Source organism: Aspergillus bombycis, assembly GCF_001792695.1.
Source record: "Aspergillus bombycis strain NRRL26010 chromosome Unknown contig00005, whole genome shotgun sequence".
NCBI lineage: Eukaryota > Fungi > Ascomycota > Eurotiomycetes > Eurotiales > Aspergillaceae > Aspergillus > Aspergillus bombycis.
In genome coordinates, this window is record NW_019170007.1 from 481,463 (window position 1) to 503,370 (window position 21,908).

Genomic DNA, 21,908 nt, shown 5'->3' on the forward strand with positions numbered 1-21,908 from the left:
GTAAAAGACATCGCCCAGGTCAACTATGAATTCATGGAGACAACATCGGTGGTGTCACAAATAATATGAGACGGAGGAACCAAATCAAGGACTCTTTTAATAAAGACTCGGTCCAGCACGGCTTGACCCGAACTCAATGTAACTACTAACCACCAGTTCTTTGTTCCTGAAATTCCAGGCCCCCGGTGGCCGCCGACTTGTCCGATTGCGGGGCCGACAGGAATTTCTTTTTCTATGGCGATTGAATGAATCATCCCGCAATCGTTCTTGACTCTTGACATACTCCCCCCATTACTTCCCTCCGGGGCTTTTAGAATTCCTACCTGCTTTTTCAATTCCCTCAGAGAGTGATACACTCAATCATCAATCAACTCTTGTGACCTATCCTGTTCACAACATCTCTCTCTCCGTCCCACCCCTCCTGCCCCTCCTTCTCCTTCTCCCTCTCCCCCATTGAGTCACCACCATGGCGACTCCATTTCTCGTCTCCTTCGACCCTTCGGCCCCTGGCCTCTCACTCAAGCAGATTGCCTACTTCGGCCGTGTTCTGGTCAAGGCCTCCAGCGTCGCTCAAGCCGAAGAATTCCTGCGTCAGAACTTCCGTCTGCTGGACGTCTACGTCGATGCCACCGCGATTTCCACCACCGGTGACCTCGTCGATATCCTCAATGCCGGTGCCGCGAAGATCTTCATTACCCTAGACCAATTGACCGCCCTCTCCCAAGAACAGTCCGTTCCCTCGTCACGAGTCGTCGTCTATACTTCTTCCGACAGCCAGGTGGACTCCTTCCAGAAGTGGGTGGCTGAGGATGCCGAGCGGAAGGAAGCCGGTCTCTCTACCGATTCGTCCGCCGTGAAGGCCTTGGTCGACAAATTGGGCTTAAACCCCGAAGCCCAGAGTCTCTACCGGACGTACTCCGGCGCTATTACCGAGGAAACTCTGAAGGACACCTTCACCCAGGGTGCGGTCAGCATCGTGCCCGCGCAAGCCTTGACTCTTGATCGCAACCAGGCCGACGGCAAGATTGTCGCCGCCTCCCTCATCGCAGCTCGTGCAGTCGCTGATCAGAGCAACGGTCTCTATGCTACCACGGTGACCGACGAGAGAGGAACCAGCCTGGGCCTCGTTTGGAGCAGCGACGAGAGTATCTCTGAGGCGCTTCGCACGGGTACTGGTGTTTACCAGAGCCGTAAGCGGGGCCTCTGGTACAAGGGTCAGTCGAGCGGCGATGTACAGGAACTGATCAGAGTTGGCTTCGATTGCGACAGCGATTGTTTAGTGTTCGTTGTCAACCAGATCGGTCGAGGCTTCTGTCACCTTGGTACCGCCAGCTGCTTCGGTCCTTACAACGGTCTTTCGCGTCTGCAGAAGACCCTGCAGGCCCGCAAAGCCGATGCCCCCGAAGGTTCCTACACTGCTAGGCTCTTCAATGAGCCCAAGCTCACCCAGGCTAAGATCATGGAAGAAGCCGACGAGCTGTGCCGCGCAAACACCAAGGAAGAGATTGCCTTTGAGGCCGCCGATCTCCTCTACTTTGCTCTGACCCGCTGTGTCGCAGCTGGTGTCAGCCTGGAAGACGTCGAGCGGAACCTGGATCTCAAGAGCCTGAAGGTGAAGAGAAGAAAGGGCGACGCCAAGGGTCCTTGGGCAGAGAAGGCCGGTCTGACAGCTCCTGCCTCTGCTCCCGCTCCTGCCCCCGCGCCTGTGGAGAAGAGCCAGCCCCCGGCCAAGGAGGACAGCCGCATTGAGATGACTCGTGTCATCACCGCATCGACCCCAGTGGAGGATGTTAAGGCTTACCTGAAGCGTCCTTCGCAGAAATCCAACGATGCGATCATTGGCCTGGTCCGTCCGATCATCCAGGATGTCCGCGAGAACGGCGACGCCGGTGTTCTCAAGTATACTCACAAATTCGAGAAGGCTACATCCCTCACCTCCCCCGTCATCAACGCCCCATTCGCACCGGAATTGATGCAGGTGTCGCCCGAAACTAAGGAGGCGATTGATGTTAGTATTGCCAACATTGCCAAGTTCCACAGTGCGCAGAAGGGTAGCAACGATGGCCTCAAGGTCGAGACGATGCCTGGCGTTGTTTGCTCCCGCTTTTCACGAGCCATTGAACGTGTTGGTTTGTACATTCCCGGTGGAACCGCTGTGCTGCCTTCGACCGCCATGATGTTGGGTGTCCCTGCCATGGTTGCTGGCTGCAAGAAGATCGTCCTTGCTTCGCCCCCTCGTGCCGACGGCAGTATCACGCCCGAGATTGTCTACGTTGCTCACAAGGTCGGAGCGGAGAGTATTGTGCTGGCCGGTGGTGCCCAGGCGGTTGCTGCCATGGCGTACGGCACGGAGAGCATTAGCAAGGTTGACAAGATCTTGGGTCCCGGTAACCAGTTCGTGACCGCCGCTAAGATGCTGGTCGCCAACGATACCTCTGCGGGTGTCAGCATTGATATGCCAGCCGGTCCTAGTGAAGTCCTGGTGATTGCAGACAAGCAGGCCAACCCAGCGTTCGTTGCCTCGGATCTGCTGAGCCAGGCCGAACACGGTGTCGACTCCCAAGTCATTCTCATTGCCATTGACCTGAATGAGCAGCAGCTGCAGGCCATCGAAGATGAGGTGGACAAGCAGGCCAGAGCACTCCCCCGAATGGACATTGTCAAGGGATCTCTGGAGCACTCGGTCACCTTTGTGGTGCGTGACCTTGCCGAGGCGATGGCTCTCAGCAACGAGTATGCTCCGGAGCATCTCATCCTGCAGATTGAAAACGCGGAGGCCGCTGTCGAGCAGGTACAGAACGCTGGAAGTGTCTTCATTGGCCAGTGGACTCCGGAAAGTGTCGGCGACTACTCGGCCGGTGTGAACCACTCTTTGCGTAAGTCTTCATCGCTTCTTTCACAATCAAGTACTAGTAGCTAACTCGGATCCAGCAACCTACGGATACGCCAAGCAATACTCTGGCGTGAACCTGGGATCGTTCCTCAAGCACATCACCAGTTCCAACCTGACGGCCGATGGATTGTTGGCCTTGTCGCGCACTGTTGAGCAGTTGGCGGCTGTGGAAGGCTTGGATGCACACAAGCGGGCTGTGAGCATCCGAGTGGCCCACATGAAGGGACAATAGATCCAGGAGCCAGGGATATGTGGTGTTTCTTTTCGGCTTTCACGACCTCGACGGTTATGGTAATTTGAATGGTTTACGAATGCTTAGCAGGTGTGGGTTACCAAAATTGAGCAGCTTTAATTGATGAAGAATATCAAATAGCAATGGTATCCTGCAGTAAATCTCTATACAAGTACACGACCCATGTAGAACACTTTTCCCAAGCCATACACCCAGAAACAGCCCAAATGCAAACACAGAAGAAAAAAAAGAGAAGGAAAAAAAAGGGAGAGAATGTAGCAGGAATCATCAGTCGTATGGTGAGAATAATATCAAATCACTTCTTCCGCTCACGGATCTTCCACTTGATCCCATTTTTGTTCGTCCCTCCGACGGCGTTGTCCATCCGTCCACGCTGCCAATCCAACTGGCGCTCCGCAGCTGTGATATCGTTGTGCTGCTTCTGAAGCGCGGCCAGCTTGTTCTGCTTCGCCACATGAGCACGCTGCTTGATCTTCCGAGCGCGACGAGCCTCCTGAAGCGCCAGACGATCTGCCTCCAGCTCCCTCGCAGTCTTTTTCCGCTGAAGATCTCCAAACGATGCTTCCCTCTCCTCATCAGCCCCCTCCTCTTGCACCCGCTTCATCTTCAAAGCCCTCTGCTCCAGCTTGTCATCCGCAAAGACCGTCTTCTTCGGCCCCGCCTCTTCCTCCTCCTCGGACTCCTCATCGAAATCAAAATCAAGCTCATCATCACCCTCATCCCGCACGGGCGCCTTCTTCTTCTTCGGCCTCTTCCCCACCAGACTCTGCACCATGCCATCCTGCAACTGAATCTCCTGCTCCAGCTTATCCATCTGCCGCCGAATCCGCTCGCCCGTCGTCCGCAAGTACCCCGCATCCTGCGTCTTCAGCAACTTGATCGCATCGTGACTGAGTCCCGCCGCCGAGTCGCGCGACGCCGTACCGTGTTTGCCCGCCTTCTGCGAGTGCGACGACATCATCCCAAAGGCGAATTCATCGGGGTTCCGGTCGCGGACCTTTTCTTCCAGACGCTTGAGCTTGGCCTTCTTCTGGTTGTAGTCTTTTGCACGGAGGGAGTAGTCCTAATTTCCATATTGTTAGTTTCCATTTTCTAGAAGCAAGTGAACGGCGATAGATATTCTGTCACGTACCTTGTGCTTTTCAAGGATACCCCATTTTTCACGGCCCTGGATCTGGCCTCGCTCCTTGTGATTCCGTCTTTGGACGGCATTGCGCATGGACGACATTTTTGGGTGGTGGTGGTGGTTGTGAATTAACTATTATTATTTGTATTTTGATTTTGATTTTGATTTTATTTTTTTGCTTCTGTTTCGAACCGACGATAAATAGCGTGTGTCAATCAGAGTATAAAATCAGGAAATTATAAAAAAGAGGGGGTTGTTGTCAAAGACCCCAAAACAGTGTCACAAAAAAGCAGAGAAAGAAAGAAATGGGGTGCAGATTAAAAAAAGTTCTCCGACTCGGCCTAAGCGGAGAAAGAACTGACCTTCACTTGACAACTTCAAAGCTCGGTGTGGAACCAACTCAAAACTCCCACCTCCTACACTTGTTCCACACGCCACGATTTTCTTACCGGGATCCCCATTTCCACAAGCCCGAGTAATTGGACTCCTCCCGGGATCGAATTGACCGTCAACGCCATTTAACTACTACTACTACTACTACTACTACTACTACTACTACTCCTCCTACGATTCCTTCCTACCTTACCTCCCCGGGGTCGAAGTCGAACGCAGATCATCTCTCTCGCGTTACTCCGATAGGAACAACCAACACCAACAACACTCACTCACTCACTCACTCACTCACTCCCCCCTCGAAGGGATTCGGTTCTCTCTTTTTTTTTTCACCGTGTATATACATCGCATATCCCAACCAGTGTAGAACCGACCAAGATACCATCCATAATGTCGACAACAACATCCACATCAACGCCCTCGACGGGCACGAAATACAACCTTCGCAATCCCCTCCCCCTCTCCGCACCCCAAGAACAAGAAGTCAAGAAGATCTTTCACAAAAGGGTACGAGCGCATTGCGCGGAGGAAATTAAAGGTATTTCTCTTTTTTCTTTTTTCTTTTATATATATATGTCCATGTGTCTATGTGTCTGTGTCTTGTGGAGGGGTTGGTTGGCTGTGTGGGCATTCGATGCTAATGGGTAATAAATACAGCGTTCGCTCAATGCGCTGTCAATCGCACGATAACGGCTACCTGGGTGTGTCGCGATCAGCGGCTGACCATGAACTCGTGTATGCTTGCGCATGCGAAGCCGGAGGAGGAGGATCGCGCCAGAGAGGAGTGGTTTGCGACGTATGAGGAACGGCGGAGGGAGAAGGATGAGGATCTGAGGAAGGTCGAGCAGAGGAGGGAGGAGATTATTCGTATGATGAGGGAGGATGAGGCGAGGTCCAAGGCGAGGTGATTTCTTCTTTCTATCCTTCCTTTTTTGTCTTGGGGTGCTGTTCTTGGGGGGAGTTGTCGGTGAGTGGTGTGGACTGACTGGCGGACTGACTGTACTATTTATTCCTTGTTCATGTGTGCTTTTGGTGTGATTTAGGCGTTTCTTTTCTTTTCTGTTACTGTTTCTCTTGCCAGTTTCTGTTGCATTAGGATTGCAAGTCGTATATCATTATGTACAGTAGATCATGTCTGTTGATATCCTACAGACTCAATGAAAGCAAATCTCCTCCATCAGATCTGTTGTCTGGCTGATAGTATTGACGGTATATAACTTGTTGACCGAGCGCCGAACTCCCAATCGCCAGTCCCATCCATATATTTTTCTTTTCCTTTTATTTTTTTCAAGAGAGAGAAAGAGAGAAAGCAAGAAGAGGGGGGAAAAGAAAGGATTAAACGTCCGTCATGTCTTTGTCTCCATCGTCATCTCCATCTCCATCTCCCATAACAGCATCCTCGCCGAAGATATCCTCCATCTTCCCATCTTCATCCTCCTCGCCTCCATCGCCCTCCTCCTCACCACCCGCACTGGCATGATTACTCTCCTTCGGTTCCTCCTCTTCCTCCACCTCTTCCTCCCCTTCACTCTCCCACTCGTCCTTCATGTTCCACCCAACGCCTGTCAAACAGAACCTCTCCGGCGGCAACCTCATACCCCCCATAAGAACACTCTGATTCGCCGTCGGCTTCGCCTGGCCCTGATCATACCCCCTCGTAGCACCTGGTAGGGCCACACGATTCCTCTCCGCCGCAACATCCATCAGGAACTCCTTCGGCAACCCGGTCTGAAACTGATAATGCAAGCGCGACGCAATGCTGAGCCGCAACGCCGGCAAACTGACGGTATTCACCTCGGGTGGGCCCCTGGCCGAACCGGCCTGCTCACCCACTGCGCCAGCATAGCCCTCCGTCGCAAGATGGACGGCGTCCTGCAGGACGCCGGCGGTGTAGCGGTAGGCGAAGTCGAGGAGCTGCAGGGGCACTCGTTCCTGGTATGAGGTGACGCCTAGCGAGGCGAGGAGCATGTGGATGAGACGGACATCTCGGGGGCGACGGGACTTGCCGCTGTCTTTTAATGAGGTGGAGGGGACTTGTGTGGGTTGTGCGACTGGTGCGCTGGTGGTGGATCCGGTTGCGGGCTGCTGTTGGGAGGCGTTGGTGGTGGTGTTATTGTTGTTGGTGTTGGCGGGCTCGGCGGGGGGTGTGAGGGGTTGGGTTGATGGGGCGGCGGTTTGCGATTGGTTTGGGGAGGCCATTGTCTTGTGGGTTTGCGGTGGTTGTGAGATTGAGGTTGGATGTGAGCGAAGGTTGCTTGGTTAGCTGTCCCCGTGGGATGCGGTGGAATTTAGTGATCGTGGACGGCGTCACTTATGGCCAAGTCGGCATGGCCACTATACGTCGGTACCGTGGTGGGGTATTAGGAAAAGTAAATAATATGCTATGTTCTTCTCGAGAAAAGACTGACAAGAAGGTAAAGTGGTGTTGCGGTCAGTGAGTGAGCTGGTGAAGACGCGAAGAACATTGAAGGTCAATGATCCCGATCTGCGCTAACCCGCTTCTGGTAAGCCAGTGGTGACCGATTGATTCATACCTTTTGAACCCAATAGCTTCTCGACATTCTCTACGATTGATTCATGGAACCATATTATACCATTGACACTTCGCTTCACACAAGACAGAATTACGCTTATATATAGTCTAATGGTCTATCTCCGGTTGCAACCATGCAGCAGTCATAGAAAACCGCAGGCCGTCCTGCTGCTTGTATATCACACATGAAACCTGGAAACGCTCACCATATGAAATAAAACAGGGAAATCACCGATGCAGCCTGTCAAACGCCAACTATGCAAAAGAAATAACACCACAGAATGCAAGGGCCAATCTCAGATGCCGGAAAGGCATATAAATACAATGGTCAACGCCGGGAAGGGTATCTATGAGCGTTGAAAGCCGCGTATAGTTATTACACTTGTTGTGTGGAAGCCCGGTCATTCTCAGCGTTTAGGAGAGGGGCTAGCACCAGCAGTCGCGAAGCGACTTGGTTTTGGAGTCACGTTAGACCCGTCGTCTGCGCCTTCGTCGTCCGCTTCATCATCTTCTAGGTGACTCTGACCATCGGTGAGGTCAAGTGAGGCCTGCGAGATATAGCTGTCACCAAGGTCTTCCTCGGCATCCTCATCAATCTCACTGCCGTCTTCATCACTCAGCTCCGCATCATAATCATCTTCCTCTTCATCTTCCTCGTCCTCGTCCTCTTCGTCTTCTTCATCCTCACTATCTGAGCTTGAGAAATCGGCCAGCTCTGGTGGAGGTTCACGCCAGTAAGTAAAATCAGTGTACTCTTCACCCCCAGCCTGAACAAGTAGACTAACGGGCGGGAAGAAATGATCCAAGAGCTCCCGCATGGTAACGTAGCTGCTCTTATACTTGTTCAGGCTGAGAAGATCTAGGGACACCTCGGCGTTCGAGTTGATCGTGAAAATCCTGGTAGACGGGATGTTGACAGATCGGTAACTCAAAGCGTCGGTCAATCGATTACCAAATCCAGCATAGAAGGGATTCTCTTTTCCATTGAAGAGGTTCAGAATGTCCCGGAGACATGCCATCTTGAACACTTCTGGTTTCCTCAGATAAATCTCTCGCCTGAGGGCTGCAATCATCCGGTCGGGACTCGTGATAACGGGACCTTTGGGCAGTCTATATCCGTCCTGGTTAACGCCGTAGATATATGCGCGAGTAGTATCTGCCTGGCCAACAGATCGGCTAGTAAGGTACATAATATTGTAGCCGTTGTTGACGATATCTGTGTATAGCTTAGCTACTCCAGCGTGTGTCCAGTCGCGGCCAATCATATTCAACACATGGCCCAACGCATCGGATCTACCAGTTATATTAGTCAAAGATGGGCCAAGAATGGTCAGTCTGCCTCATGGGAACTCACTTTGTAATGGTCCCATCAATATCTGATATGACAATCGGTGTGTTTCCGTTCCACAGATACATGGTTGCCGTGCAAGTGGCTCTGTTGACGCTGAATGACATATCATTGGCGCCTGGCTTTAAGTTCAAAGCCTTAAGCTGATCGCTCGTCAGGCGCAAAGTCTTCGCGTAGTTGCGAGTTGTCTCTCCAGGAGTCGGTGACTGTGGAGGGGTAGGGATACCCGGCTGAACATCAGACTGGGTGCGATGGTGGCGGGTCTGGATCGGCGAGTCACGTACGGACTTGTCACCGTCACTATGATACCCGGGGTCGGAGATAGCGTTGTCACTCATCGCAGAGCCGGGCCTCATTGAGCTAAACGCGGCACGGCGGTTAGCGGTTTCCTTTGCTTCCTCACTGCTATAGATCCACAGGTTCCCATGCTCGTCAGCTCCTATCAGGGCGCCAATATCGTAACACCCTTCCAGCTCTTCAGAGAGGATTTTACGTGCAATGACTTCAGCACGGAGAGCGTCCTCCTCGTTGCTTTTGTAGCCAGTCATGTCAAGCATAAGATCGCCCGTCTCAGTCACATGCGAGCGGATATTTGACCCAGAGAGCTTCTTTGACAGAGCTGTTGCACGGGAAACAGCGTCTTCCAGAGACAGGGGGGGAGGACTCCGAGAACGGGCCAGATCAGGATCATCGGTTGAACCTGCTACGTGCAAACCATAAACCTGGTCTGCCGCACTATGCGTCTGGTTCAGGAGAACGTCGTCTGAAACCGCACGGTCCAGCTTCCCCGGTTCTGGTTCATCTCCGAACGAACCATGACGAGACCTGCTCGTACTAGAGTCACCTGGCGACCCTGACAAAGGTGTCATCGTTCCTATAGGCTCAACAATGTTAGATCGAACCCATAGTAGGAGTGATATACTTTGCCGCACCTAAATCACTGGTTGCCCGCATGCTCCTTGACAGTATGGGAAGACTTTTCGGCTCGTTGCCATTTCCATTAGAAGACGATCGATCTAGATCCAGATAGTCGGGTTCCTGGAGAGAGCCCGGGAGGATTTCTTCGCTACGCGTTCTCGGGCTACCCGTCGGCGACACTAATGGCGAGGTCTGTAAGGAAGCGGGGATTTCATCTGACGTCTCAAACACAAAAAAGGCCTCCCCGCCCTCCCCGAGCTTCATGGAGTAATTTTGCTTGAGCCCATTGACTTTGAACTCCACCTTCAGAGCGCGCGGTCAGATGAATAGCCATTAAATTCGTGATAGATGTATCGTACCTTCTTTTCATAGGGACGGAGCAATGAGAACTTGCCAAAGCGAACGTGAAAAGGAGAACAAGCGAGTGTGCCTGGATGCGACCGTTTAGCAACTATGGGATGAATCAAATGGCGCGCAAGTAAACGGACCGTCTTCTTGTTCAATGACGATTACATCAATGGCCCCGCTCAAGGTGGCTGGATTGATAGAATTCCAGGTCTTGGAGACGGAGCCACTGATACTGCGCACGTACTGCATCCTGCAACGTATGATGGGGAAGACCCCTCGATGATTTCAAACGATCGGTGAAGAAAAGGCGAACGATCGAGTCCAAGGCGGAAAACAAAAAAAGAATGCAAAGGCAGTGAGTGATGGAGGGGGTGGTTAGAAGGAATCGGAGGTCGCAGGAATTGCCGCCTACATACGGCCCATGTGACAAAGCCCCAGAGGCATGAACGAACGTAGCCGCTGTATAGACAGACTGCTGCGAAAGCAAACCAAATGTGAAACAGGGCCGCTCGCAAGTGAAGCGAACGCAATGTGGCAGTCGGAGAGAGGGACAAGTCAGCCAATTAATTAGTAAAAAAAGGAGCCAGGTCCAAGTGGTGGAAGATCTAGATGTTGGCTGTTGGGAGTCCCTCAACGGCCCAACGAGCAAGCCAAGGTCACGGGCTTCTTGCCTCTACAGTTCCTCGGCATGAGCCGGACGAGCGTGGCGCTAACCCACATCCAGCAGACATTTCCTGTATGGGGTGACTGCCATGATCGGCTTAGTCAGGGTTCTGCAGGTGACTAAGATTCCCCCGTTCCAAGTGCGGACGCATCACATGACCGCGCCCCACATGACTGCTTCCGCGGATACTCTGTTGGAGATGCACCTTTAGTTGCCGACCGTACTTGACGATTGCCCCGAAAAAAAGTGGATTTCGAAGAGGCTGGCTTCGCTCGCCAATCTGTCTGTTTCCCCTCTTCTGTCATACCCGTCTCCATGGGTATCCGACGCTGGGATGTATGAGCCGCTGCATCTCTCTTTTGACGCCTACCCTAGCGTGGTCCCTCGAGTAAGGGTACGAGGTGTCATGGCTCTCTTCCTGGCCGTCACCATTCTTTGGGCCTTGATCTGGTACGTTCCTTCAGCTTCGATATTCAACACCGTGTCCCATCTAACGGTCCTGGCCGAAGGTTATTGTATCGCGCATGGCAAGTCTGTCAGACTCCGAATGATGTCCTAGTGGAAAAACTCGGATTGGACATCCCTCCGCCACCAGAGGTTACACTAGAGGAGATCACCGCCCGCGAGATTCGCATTGCCTGGAAACAACCGGAGTTTCACAACTCAATACACAAGCATATCATTCAGGTGAATGGATCCAAAGGTAAAAAAAAAAAACATCTCTTTCACCTCTTCTTAGTGCTCTTGGTGTTGCAGCAAAGGCTGACGGTCATTGTTAGTGGGCGAATCAAAACGAGCGGAAACCGCGGTGGAAATCTTAAATCTAGCACCAGGCAACATATATCATATCTGCGTTCTTTCCGTTAGTGCAGCCAATTTCCAGACGCCTAGTGCTATTATTCACGTGCGGACGCAATCTCTTCCTTTATCCCAAGCTCAGCAAAATGCGCCTGCTGGAGGTCTCACTATTCGAGCGTCAGTCCCACGATCGACTGCCGGCCTCGCAGCTCCCTCGGCTCCTGTCATGTCTCGCGAGCACAGTGGAGGGCAACTACCAACGAAACGAGCTTCAGCTGGTCGAAAGCAATCTCCTGCCGCTGGCGGGCCGGAATCCTCTCACGGCAACATAGAAGACTTGCAGAAGAGTGCGGCGAATGGTGATCGTGATGAAACGCTCGAGAAACTTGCCGATAGGTTAAAGTCATTGCAGCAGGAAAACGAGAACGTTGAAAAGCAAACCGCCGAAGAAGAGGAAGAGCACTTCGCGCTCTTGAAGGAGTTGGAGAAGCAGCGTGATGAGCTGAGGAAGCGAGTAAAGGAAAAGGATGAAGCTAGCGGCGACCTAAAGAAACACGTTTATAAGTTAGAAAGCGTCAATCGCACGGTGCAGAGCGAGAAAGCGAAACGTGAGAGACTTGTGCAACAGAAGGAGTCTGAGCGCAAGAAGCGCAAGGATGACATTGTGCGATGGCGGGAACGGATATCACGGATGACAGCCGATGCTGCGCAGGCAAGGGAGGAGAAGTCACGTCTCGAAGAAGATGCGAAGAAGCGTGCGGATGAGGTGCGGGAGAAGATCGCAAAAGAGCAGACGGAGATGAAGGTTATCGACGATGAGATACAGGACAAGGGGGGGCGGATCAAGAAGCTTGAAGAAGAGAGGCAGGGGCACCAGGGTCCAGATAGTGAAGACGGCAAAGAGTTGGATCGAATTGACAACGAGCGTGCTCGACAGTGGGAAATTAAGCTAAGCAACCTACACGCTCGATATGCTACCCTAGTGAATATTCATGCTCAGGTTTGTGACTCCCGAGGGCCAGCACTTAAGGCAGATACTGACTTGTGCGAAGGCTCAACAACAATATCAAGAAGCTCAAGAGCGTCTGAAGTGGCTGACAACGCAAGGACCCGGAAGCACGGGGCCTTTCTCTCTACCTGCCCTAGATCTAGACCTATCCAACACAGCGACCATCCGCCCACGTCGTCATCGCAGTTCTCTAACCAGCAATGTTTCGTCCCCTATGAATTTCACAGCTATGGAACCTTCGTTCTCTGGCGGTATCAGTTACAATCCCCCTTCCACAAGCTCGCCTACCTTTGGACCCAGCTCCGCTTTCTTCAATATCAACAATGGAATGACCATTCCAGGCCTGTCAAGTCAGGCCGCCGATGCCATTTCCGAACTCTCATTTAGCAATCCTCAAATGAGCCCCCGGGCTGACGCGTTGCTTCCGTCCGACCTCCTTGGAGATGAAGAGTCACCAGAGCTTCCCCGGCCAATCGTGCGACCCGTAATGTCCGATGTTGAACAGTCAAGTGGCCAACTTGAAGGTTTCCCACAAGGTCCGCCATCGCCAGAGTCTTCCGAGAGCCGGCCTGGAAGTATCTTTGCTAGTCCTCATGAGAACCAGATCCAGGAGCCTGACTCTCAGCCCATACGCCTAGGAGATGCCGCGGAGGCTCCGAAAAGTGCCTCGCGGCGACTCTCTGGCCTGTTCGGCTTCCATCGTCCTCGCGGTAAAACGCTCGCAGATGAACCGCCTTTACTAGGCACTTTGAAGCCAGGACAAAGCCAGTCTTTCCCACGGAATCTGGACGAAATGGATCCCATCGGTGCCAGGCGCCGCCGCCTGAGCTATACAGGAAACTGGGCCAATCCGATGTCATTGTTCCCAAGGAGCAACACCACGGGTGTCACCAACGATAGCTCTTCCGATCATATGCCGTCCCGGCGGGCCGCTTTGACCAGCATCTTCTCCCCCAGCAGGTTTGGATTCGGTGGTGGGAGCAGTCTGATGAAGTCCGGCGAGCATTCTGATATTAGCACTGGATATAATCAATTCAGTCCTAGGCATGATCCGATCGACCCCTCGTCAATTCTCGGTACTGTGCGACGGGGCTCGTTGTCACCAAGGCCATCGTCGACGTTTTCCTTTGAGAATCAACTTCCCCATCCATCCACAGACAATCAACATTTCGGCTGGCCGTCGGCAGAGAAACCGGGCCATAGAAGCCCTCTGGGATTCAGTTGGGCTTCGCCATCGACTTGGTCAAGAGCCCAATCACGCCGGCAGTCCACCTCGTATGGCTCCTCCGGCCACTTGCCTCTGGGACTCACAGGGGAGCCTGATTTCCTGGAAGACTCTTCTTTTGAAAGACTTGGTCGACCCTTACAGGCACCCATTGGTACGAGACCATCATCTTCGCATCGGCCCATAACTCCGAAACTGAACCCTGCTGCGCCCACCTTCCGAACCGTTTTTAGCAGGGGTTCGGAGAAGGGTAAGGATAAGGATGGGGAAATGGAGATAGACAATGGGGCAGATACCTCGTTTGAGTTTCTTATGGACGATGGATCACCGTCTGAGCCTCGTACCTCTAAGGAATCTTATTCCCGTTCACTGACTGCCTTTACTGGGGATTCATATGAATCTCTGGAACAGTTTCCTTCCGCGGCTTCCGCGGATAACAGTAGCTCGAAAGAGTCATTCATCCGGAAGATCACGCGGAAGGGCAGCTCGGGGAAGTTTAGCTCGTGGAAAGACCGCTCAGGCCTGTTCTCGAAGAAGGGGGATACCAGCCAGGGTGATATCGAAGAAGACGGCAATGGCGAGTCACTGCTCGCCAAAAGCGTGGACAGCACTGTCTCCAGTGCTCCATCCGCGGACAGGTCGACCAGAAGCAGCCTTGGATTCTTCAGTCGCAAATCTAAGAAGACGGATAAGGCGGCCAGTGAAACAAGTGAACGACCCAGTGAACAAGCCAGCGAAACAGGCGGCGAGGAACATTCAGAGGATATCCATACATGATAGTACTCTTATGGCCACTGGTTATAGAGAGTGGGAGGTTCCGCTGATTGAAAGACTTCGCACCGTCTTTGCACAATTTCATTAGATATAAAACATAGGATAGTAATCTTTCTTGGATGGCGCATGCATGATGCCCGGTTGTCTCATCTTAGATATATTTTCAGTCGTTCAAATTCTTTCTCGTTCAATCAACATATATTGAGTTGCCGACAAGAAACATATAGTCTTTCCAAAACTCCTCGTTAGTAATAAAAAAAAATATCAATAACTAATCTTTCGACGTGTGTGTCTAGATATAAATATAGATATAGATATAGATATATATACTTAGGAGTCTTGAATCCGGGGTTGGGTGCCACTCATACCCGTCGGTTAAAGTGGCTTCCGCACAACTTCATTCATGTCGCCTTTCTTTTTCACTGCTCCATCCCATATTATACATACAAGCATTTTTGTAGTAAATCCCAATAAATGGCGAACTCAAAGTATGCCCTTCCGCCGGGTCCCTCATTATTTCCATGGATATAACATGACTAATTTAAATAACAGGTACGAGTACGTCAAAGCTTTCGAGCAGCCAGACGTTTTACTCCCCAATACCTGGATTGTAGTCCGCATCGATGGCAGGGGGTTCCACAAGTTAGTAGCTATTCTCCTCCATTTTTTGTGTATGAGAAGGAAAAGGAGAAAAAAACAAACCATGTTTGCTCTTTTCTCTGTGCAAGTCTATCTCTGAGATTTGATTCTGATTCTTTTTTGTCATGGATCGCACTCATATACTCCGTTACTAAACTACCTTTAGACTTACCGACCGCTATAACTTCAAAAAACCAAATGACCGCCGCGCGCTGGATTTGATGAATGCTGCGGCCGTTGAGGTAATGAAAGATCTTTCGGACCTGTGCATTGCATATGGCGTCAGCGATGAGTATAGGTCTGTCCCCTGCCCCCTGGCACACTCTCTACTTACAACGATACTAATTTATATCAGCTTCGTCTTCCATCCAAGCTGCCAGTTATTCGAGCGGCGGAGTGCGTAAGTTATGCAACATTCCCAGTCATCCACGGCCCAGTCCAGTAGGCTTCGACTTACATGATAACAGCAAGCTTGTAACGACCATTGTATCTACATTCACTGCTCATTATGTGTACCTGTGGGGAACGTACTTCCCTGATAGCCCGCTTCAGCATCCATATTTGCCTTCCTTTGATGGAAGAGCAGTCATGTATCCCGCTATTAGGAACCTGCGTGACTATATGAGCTGGAGGCAGGTGGATTGTGAGTTGGCCGCATGCTCCTCGTTTGTGAAGATTTAGCTCACAACCCTACTCGAAGGCCATATCAATAACCTTTATAACACAACCTTCTGGACTATGGTCCAGCAGGGCGGCATGAGTAACACGGATGCAGAACAAGAGTTGAAGGTGAGAAGTTCATGCTGTCTTTCTTTTCTTCCGGGGGCTAATGCTTGGCTCCAATCATAGGGAACAGTATCGTCGGACAAGAATGAAATTCTCTTCAAGAGATTCGGGATTAATTACAACAATGAGGAAGAGATATACAAGAAGGGAAGTGTACTTTATCGTCAAGTAAGTTGGTCAACATTTACAAATCAGAAACCGATACGCTGACTCTGCCTGCAGTACCAACTAGAGGACATCAAGCCAAAGTCAGAGCCTATGTTGGCAGAGGAAGACAATTATGTCCAAGAAGCGAAGACCTCCAGATCACAACAGGACAAGCTTCGTAAATTGCGTCGAAAGGCACAGGTTGTCGTTGACCATGTCGACATCATCAAAGACGAATTCTGGGAGCGGAGGCCATGGATTCTATCGGGAAAGCCGGGCAAATTGCCCACGGAGGTTTAAGTTACGATTTATGGGTAAAAAGGATATCAAATTCAGACGTGACACGATATATAATATAATCTTCATAAAGACCGCAGTAGCTGTAGCAAATGGGTATCTATCTATGTACGGCTGTGAGCAAAAATATGATATCCTAAAAAAAAGTAAATCTACCCCCAGTCAGCTCACTCCTTTCTCGACTTTTTGGCATCCTTCGACTTCTTCGATTTTGATTCCTCGCTCTTCTTCCTCTTTTGGCTTTCCTTGTCCTTCTCTTTCTCCTTCTTTTCCTTTTTCTCTTTCTTCTTCTTCGCTTTTTCTATCGAATCAGAGGACTCTTCACGTCCACTAGACTCTGTCTGGTCGTTCTCAATCGATATCGGAGTAGGATAGTCCTCTTCTGGGTTGTGTCCTTCCTTCGCCTTCTCGCTCTTGCGTGTGGCTTTTGCATTCTCATCAGTAGTACTGTCCTCCGCTTCCTTGGCCTTCTTTAGCTTCTTCTTCAATTCCTTTGCTTCCTTCTTCCTCCTCTTCTCTTCCTTCCGTAGGCGCCTCTCCTCCTTGCTCTCCTTCCGATTCTTAGAATCCTCCACCTCCTCCACCTGACTCATCTTCTTCCTCTTACGCTCCTCCTTCCTCAACTTCTTCGCCTCCCGATCCTCCTCCCCATCCGCATCATCCTTCTTCCTCTTCTTAGACTCCGCCTTGGCTGTAGACTCGGAGCCCAGTGCCTCCTTCTTATTTTTCTCCTCATCCTTCGACCCAAGCGTCCCCGGAACAACCTCCCCCCTCACAAAATGCCGATAGAGCTCACTCGTCAATGCATTCGGCTTCTTCTCCGCCCCAGCATTTTTCTCATCTCCAACGCCCTTCAACGCATCCTCGAATCCGCGCAGCCACCACTGGTTCGTCGGGTCTTTGGTTGTCGTCTGCCCGACACCGAGATTACCTTTGCGTCGGGACACAAGAATCGGTTTTGTGAGGCCGAGGCCAGCGTGCGTGCCTGGTCGGCGATTGGGGTTGAGTGGGTTGCCTGGGCCCGACCAGCCGTGGCGGATTAGGTAGGCTTGTGCGTCCATTTTCTTTTGTTTTCTTGTTCTTGGGGTGCAGAATTCGGTGGTGTGGATTGAGTGATTGGTGAGTATGGTTTATATAGAGGTTTCGTCGGAGTGGATATAGTTTTGTTCCTGATGCGATGTGATTTTTCAGGTATAGGCGCCGATAAGAGGGAGTGACAGGATAGTGGACTATGGGGACATGACCCGAGTCACAATACAAGTAAATCCAGAATATACCCCAATGAAAAAAGAGGGGGTAAAGAAAGAGGAAAGGGGAGTGAGTGAAGACGACGACGACACCAGAAGAAAAAGAAACGAAGATCCAAGACAAGAAAAAAAAAATTCCTCCGCAGGAGATAAGGATTTCCGAACGGGGTATCCTATAGTTGCCCTAGTCCATGTTAGACATATTTTCGTTCAATCTGATAAGAAGTCAGTTGCGTGGTCTAATGGTTATGATTTCTCATTCACATTCAGTTGTTTACTGAGAAGGTTCCCGGTTCGATCCCGGGCGCGACTACTCTTTTTTGGATGTCTTGTCGTCTATGAACATGTGGGTAGCATTCTGCTCATCTACCACTACTAGTAGTACTAGCATGTCCGAGCTATATTTTTCTACTTCATCTAGTTCTGTATTTTTTTTATTTTTTTTTTATTTTTGTTTTCAGACCTCACACTACTCCTACACTGGATCATCTACATAATTCATTCACACTTAAAAATCCCATGTTGCAACTCAGCTTCGCAACATACTTTAAACCTGCTCTAGTACAAAGCCCTACCCCTCGGAGTTTTGTTCCGCGCAGATATATATTCACCAACCAAGGCCGGCGGCCCCCACGCGTCTAAACAGAGCACAAACCACCGTAGCAATCGCAGTGGGCATTTCATCATCCGATTGAACTCAATTCTGGCGCCTAAGTGGTTCATCGGCTGACCGCATCCTCGCCCAAGTGGGCTGGGCAAAAACATTGGGAATCCGCAAGCCTCGGGCTGGAGAATTAAAAAATTTTCTTCTTTCTAGGGTCTTGCAGGGCTATTGGTACGTGCGCGATTTCTGCATCTGCATACGGCGTATGAACTGGGAGGGTTGTGTTGGTGCTAAGTAACTAAATAGATTGCGTACGGTCAGCAGAAAAAAGATCTGATATCCGGCTACTATATGGGGATTTGATATAGGGCAGGGGTTGGGTGGAATATCGGGCCATCCCGCTTGCAGCAAATGGTGAACTTATGCTCAGTACTACTGGGGAGTCCGATCCTTTGCGGATGACGGACTTGGAGGGGTGCAGGTCAGAGTTGTACAGATCCCCCTACCCAGTGAAGAAGATGGGTGGATGAAATACGCTGGTACTATGACGGGTTGGTCTGAAACATACGGCAAGACCGGGAGAATATGACAGCATGCGTATTGCCAAGGTCACGTATTTTACATTCTATCGTAGCGGGTGGACGTGGTAACGAAACAGATGAGGCCTAATTTAATAGGGTTTGAACCGTCCCTTATCCTTATTCTTTTTCGGCCGCGCAGTCTTGTTTGAGGAATCATCGCCCTGCGCATCTCCGGACTCCGGCTTCCATGCGCGGACGAATCCGTCCTCGCCGCAGGTAAATACTGATTGGGACTGCGATCGACGTTGTTAGTTGTTGATCGAATAGGGGGGTTGGCAAGGCGGCACATACCTGTTCGTCCAAATAGATGGAACGTACAACCTCCTCGCCGTGAGCGCCAGGAAGACGCCACAGGTTCTCTTGATTGAATTGCCACGATGGGTTTGAGGTAAGAGGGACCAAGTCCAGTCGCCTCTCCCTGGACATTATTAGCGCACGAAGCATACACAGATAGATAATAAGTAGTAAAGGGCAGATAGGAAAAAAAAAAAAAAAGAAAATGAAATGAAATGAAAGAAAAGGAAATAGAACAAAACCAAACTAACATTTTATGGCCAGCAGCAATATAGGGGCCCTGACTGCCAATGCATAACTGAGCAATGTACTCACAGCCTAGGGGCTGTCTCAAGTCTCCGAACTGCACAGGATTAGGCTCCTGCGTCTCTTCTTCCGGATCCGTAGCCGGATGAATCGAGAACACTTCATCGTGACTGAGAGCGTAGATGGTCCTCTCGCTTAAGAAACCGGCGTGATGTACTGAGCCATGGTTGATAACTTGTACAAGAGCCTCGTCTTCGTCTGTAATATCGGTGTTATAGATGTTGACTAGACCATCCGTGCTTCCCGAAAGCACGATATTGTTCCTTGTCGGGTGATATTGGAGCTGCAAATCATCAAGAAAAGTTTGTCAGGGGAAAGTATAACCACGGTACAGGAGTGAGCTTACCTCAGTGACATCGTCATTGTGGCTTTCAACGTATTGAAGTCGAGATTGACCCGGGGATCTGACATCCCTGTTACGTCAGTTAGCAGCTCATGAATTGGAGATGCGGATGAGAAACCACCATCAAGTAGTCAACCGGTGATGTGTGGCTATACTCATATGGAATGCGACGGACTCACCAAAAAGCAACAACAGCCTGAGAAGAGACAAGCTCAGTGCCGGCTACGAGGCTGTTCGTTGCAGGACAACAGGCTATAGATAGAACTGGTGCGTCTCTTGCTGTTAGAGAAGGCGGGATTAGCAATCAGTCGACTGTACAAATGCATCATAAGTTCCGAATGGCTGGCGTTGGCTAACACATCAAGATGCATCCATGTTTGTTACCAGAAACAGTGCACCTCAAAAGGCAGTGCGACGTTGTCCGCAGCCGTAACATTGCCAAGCAGTAGGTAGCAAGGAAAATGAGGGGGAAATAGAAGAACAAGGGAGGGTGGGAAAGAAAGCAAGGAATCTTACATGTCTCCACCTCTACAACTGCCGACCTCTTGCCATTCCGCAGATCCCAAAGCTTCACCCTCCCGTCTCTTCCTCCAGTAGCAAGCAGTTGCTGACCCGCATCATACGATTTCAACGACGTGACTCCCTTGTGGGCGTCGGCAGCCACCACAGAGACATGGCTAAGGCTAGCGGCATCAAACACACGCAGGGAGTCGTCTGAAGCAATGGCTGCGAATGAGCCTGGGCTTGATGAAGCAATGGAGTAGATGTAATTGTCCTGGGCGAGTGAGAGCGAGGAAGACGCCGTGGCTTTGAGTGTATGCATGGCTGGACAGTGATTGTCTAGTATAACAAACTCTGGTGTCCTGTCCTCTCTTAGGGCAAATAGCCACTTCACCAATCAAAGGCACCGAAGTCTCAGCCTCAGAGGGATAGATAGATAGCCCCGCAAGAGCAGAACGTAGTGCGTGTTTTACTGACTTAGTTACCGGCCGAAGACTGACTGTTACTTTCGTCCCACAGGTCGGTGGCTGCCCGGGGTTCTCGATATCAAGCCAGACGGGAAAGTTCTTGCTAAAACCAACTTCTTTGTCTTTCCCTTGACGTGGCTTACTCTGATAGGAAATAAGCGACCGGCGAAGGGAGATTGGTGTTGGATATCACAGACGATTCTTAGAATGGCCTGTTTTCTTTGCTTTTGCTTTTTTCTTTTTCCCGGATTCGCCGATGGTACTTCGGGCCTTTTGGCGGAAGCTGCGCGAAAGCCAAGAAATTAGGTTGTTCGATTTTCCTTTCGGGGACCTTTTTTGGGATGCCTCACGTATGTGGCAGCAAAGGCTGGCACGGGCAAAAATACAAACAAACTACTCAAAACATTGCCACAAACACGGTTAGGTGCTGACTTACTATGGGAAGGAAGTCACTACTGGTAGGTATCATTATCTTTATGTTTCTTTATTTCGCTGTTCCTCATAGATTGCGCGCTATCTTGCTCACCAATCATGCTTTTATTCAGTTGGTTCAATTTTCGAGGGTTGTCTAGAATATTCATACTGGAACACAAACCATAACAAGGATGGCGGCAATACCACCTGACATGGTTAATGAAGCCGACTGCATGCCCGAGCTCTGGAACTGTGCCCCCATAGGGCTATCGCCGTTGGGTCTACGCCCCCTAGACCTCCTCCCAAGCATCCCCGCTTTCTAACCTGAGACGGGCGGGCTAGCCGCAGCAAAGATCAAGATACACAGCAGCCCGAGGCGTTGAGACTAGGCTCAAGAGTACATCCACAAGTTCAAATTGACACAGTAGCTCTGTGGATTTAATATTAGGAGATTCATACTCATCGGGCGAGAGTAATCTGGGGCCGTTCATGGTCCGCATATGAAATATGAAAATACTTGAGCCAATTCCCCACGCATTAGGGTTCACACTCCATACGATATATTTCGTCATAGGACAGTATACTGAACAAGTAATCCAGTGAGTGCTATCCAGCCAAAAATGACGGGGGCTTTTTTTTTGTGTTTTTTTAATTATTATTTTCGATGTTTGCCTTGCTAAGAAGCTTGGAAGAACGAATCGAGTTAGCGACGACATACTGTAAGGTTGCTGAGTCGGATATTGACCGACCACACCATGGAATAAGGGCTCCCGCCCGAGGGTACTGTATGGTGTAGTGATATGAATCAAAGAATGGCGGTGGTGGCGACAGGATTGGTCAATGTCCAGAGGAGCTTATTCGGAGTATTATAGCAGTGTGGAGCATTGGGGGGCAGGAAAGGCGAGTCGACCAGTTTCTGCCCAGGAGTGCTCCCTCCATTTCCGAAAACAGCGAATCCAGGAGTAGCTGCATATGCACTGCCGCAAAACAACCCCGAAGC

General features: G+C 50.7%; 9 protein-coding genes across 9 annotated transcripts; 4 read left to right on the forward strand and 5 right to left on the reverse strand.

Moving 5' to 3' along the window:
- Window positions 1–466: 466 nt before the first annotated feature.
- On the forward strand, window positions 467–3,125 carry ABOM_001391 (histidine biosynthesis protein HIS4; the record flags this gene model as incomplete). Its single annotated transcript, XM_022528521.1, has 2 exons — window positions 467–2,876; window positions 2,932–3,125. The coding sequence occupies 2 exons, from the start codon at window positions 467–469 to the stop codon at window positions 3,123–3,125; spliced, it is 2,604 nt and encodes an 867-aa protein (XP_022393803.1).
- A 316-nt stretch (window positions 3,126–3,441) lies between these two features.
- Window positions 3,442–4,374, reverse strand: ABOM_001392 (rRNA-processing protein UTP11; the record flags this gene model as incomplete). The annotated part of the gene is made up of 2 exons (XM_022528522.1): window positions 3,442–4,209; window positions 4,279–4,374. The coding sequence occupies 2 exons, from the start codon at window positions 4,372–4,374 to the stop codon at window positions 3,442–3,444; spliced, it is 864 nt and encodes a 287-aa protein (XP_022393804.1).
- A 681-nt stretch (window positions 4,375–5,055) lies between these two features.
- Window positions 5,056–5,573, forward strand: ABOM_001393 (uncharacterized protein; the record flags this gene model as incomplete). Its single annotated transcript, XM_022528523.1, has 2 exons — window positions 5,056–5,203; window positions 5,323–5,573. 2 exons carry the CDS (start codon window positions 5,056–5,058, stop codon window positions 5,571–5,573), a joined length of 399 nt encoding a protein of 132 aa, XP_022393805.1.
- A 427-nt stretch (window positions 5,574–6,000) lies between these two features.
- ABOM_001394 (putative transcription initiation factor TFIID, 31kD subunit) lies at window positions 6,001–6,864 on the reverse strand (the record flags this gene model as incomplete). The annotated part of the gene is made up of 1 exon (XM_022528524.1): window positions 6,001–6,864. The coding sequence occupies one exon, from the start codon at window positions 6,862–6,864 to the stop codon at window positions 6,001–6,003; it is 864 nt and encodes a 287-aa protein (XP_022393801.1).
- A 741-nt stretch (window positions 6,865–7,605) lies between these two features.
- ABOM_001395 (putative lipin Smp2) lies at window positions 7,606–10,061 on the reverse strand (the record flags this gene model as incomplete). The annotated part of the gene is made up of 5 exons (XM_022528525.1): window positions 7,606–8,491; window positions 8,553–9,420; window positions 9,479–9,767; window positions 9,824–9,894; window positions 9,953–10,061. 5 exons carry the CDS (start codon window positions 10,059–10,061, stop codon window positions 7,606–7,608), a joined length of 2,223 nt encoding a protein of 740 aa, XP_022393693.1.
- Window positions 10,062–10,882: 821 nt separating this feature from the next.
- ABOM_001396 (Fibronectin type III domain protein) lies at window positions 10,883–14,285 on the forward strand (the record flags this gene model as incomplete). The annotated part of the gene is made up of 4 exons (XM_022528526.1): window positions 10,883–10,926; window positions 10,986–11,179; window positions 11,256–12,274; window positions 12,327–14,285. The coding sequence occupies 4 exons, from the start codon at window positions 10,883–10,885 to the stop codon at window positions 14,283–14,285; spliced, it is 3,216 nt and encodes a 1,071-aa protein (XP_022393850.1).
- Window positions 14,286–14,756: 471 nt separating this feature from the next.
- On the forward strand, window positions 14,757–16,154 carry ABOM_001397 (tRNA guanylyltransferase; the record flags this gene model as incomplete). Its single annotated transcript, XM_022528527.1, has 8 exons — window positions 14,757–14,770; window positions 14,835–14,924; window positions 15,088–15,219; window positions 15,277–15,321; window positions 15,389–15,564; window positions 15,622–15,710; window positions 15,771–15,875; window positions 15,930–16,154. The coding sequence occupies 8 exons, from the start codon at window positions 14,757–14,759 to the stop codon at window positions 16,152–16,154; spliced, it is 876 nt and encodes a 291-aa protein (XP_022393851.1).
- A 164-nt stretch (window positions 16,155–16,318) lies between these two features.
- ABOM_001398 (uncharacterized protein) lies at window positions 16,319–17,212 on the reverse strand (the record flags this gene model as incomplete). Its single annotated transcript, XM_022528528.1, has 1 exon — window positions 16,319–17,212. One exon carries the CDS (start codon window positions 17,210–17,212, stop codon window positions 16,319–16,321), a length of 894 nt encoding a protein of 297 aa, XP_022393806.1.
- Window positions 17,213–18,672: 1,460 nt separating this feature from the next.
- ABOM_001399 (WD repeat protein) lies at window positions 18,673–20,349 on the reverse strand (the record flags this gene model as incomplete). Its single annotated transcript, XM_022528529.1, has 6 exons — window positions 18,673–18,816; window positions 18,875–19,001; window positions 19,129–19,466; window positions 19,530–19,596; window positions 19,706–19,805; window positions 20,043–20,349. 6 exons carry the CDS (start codon window positions 20,347–20,349, stop codon window positions 18,673–18,675), a joined length of 1,083 nt encoding a protein of 360 aa, XP_022393726.1.
- Window positions 20,350–21,908: the final 1,559 nt, after the last annotated feature.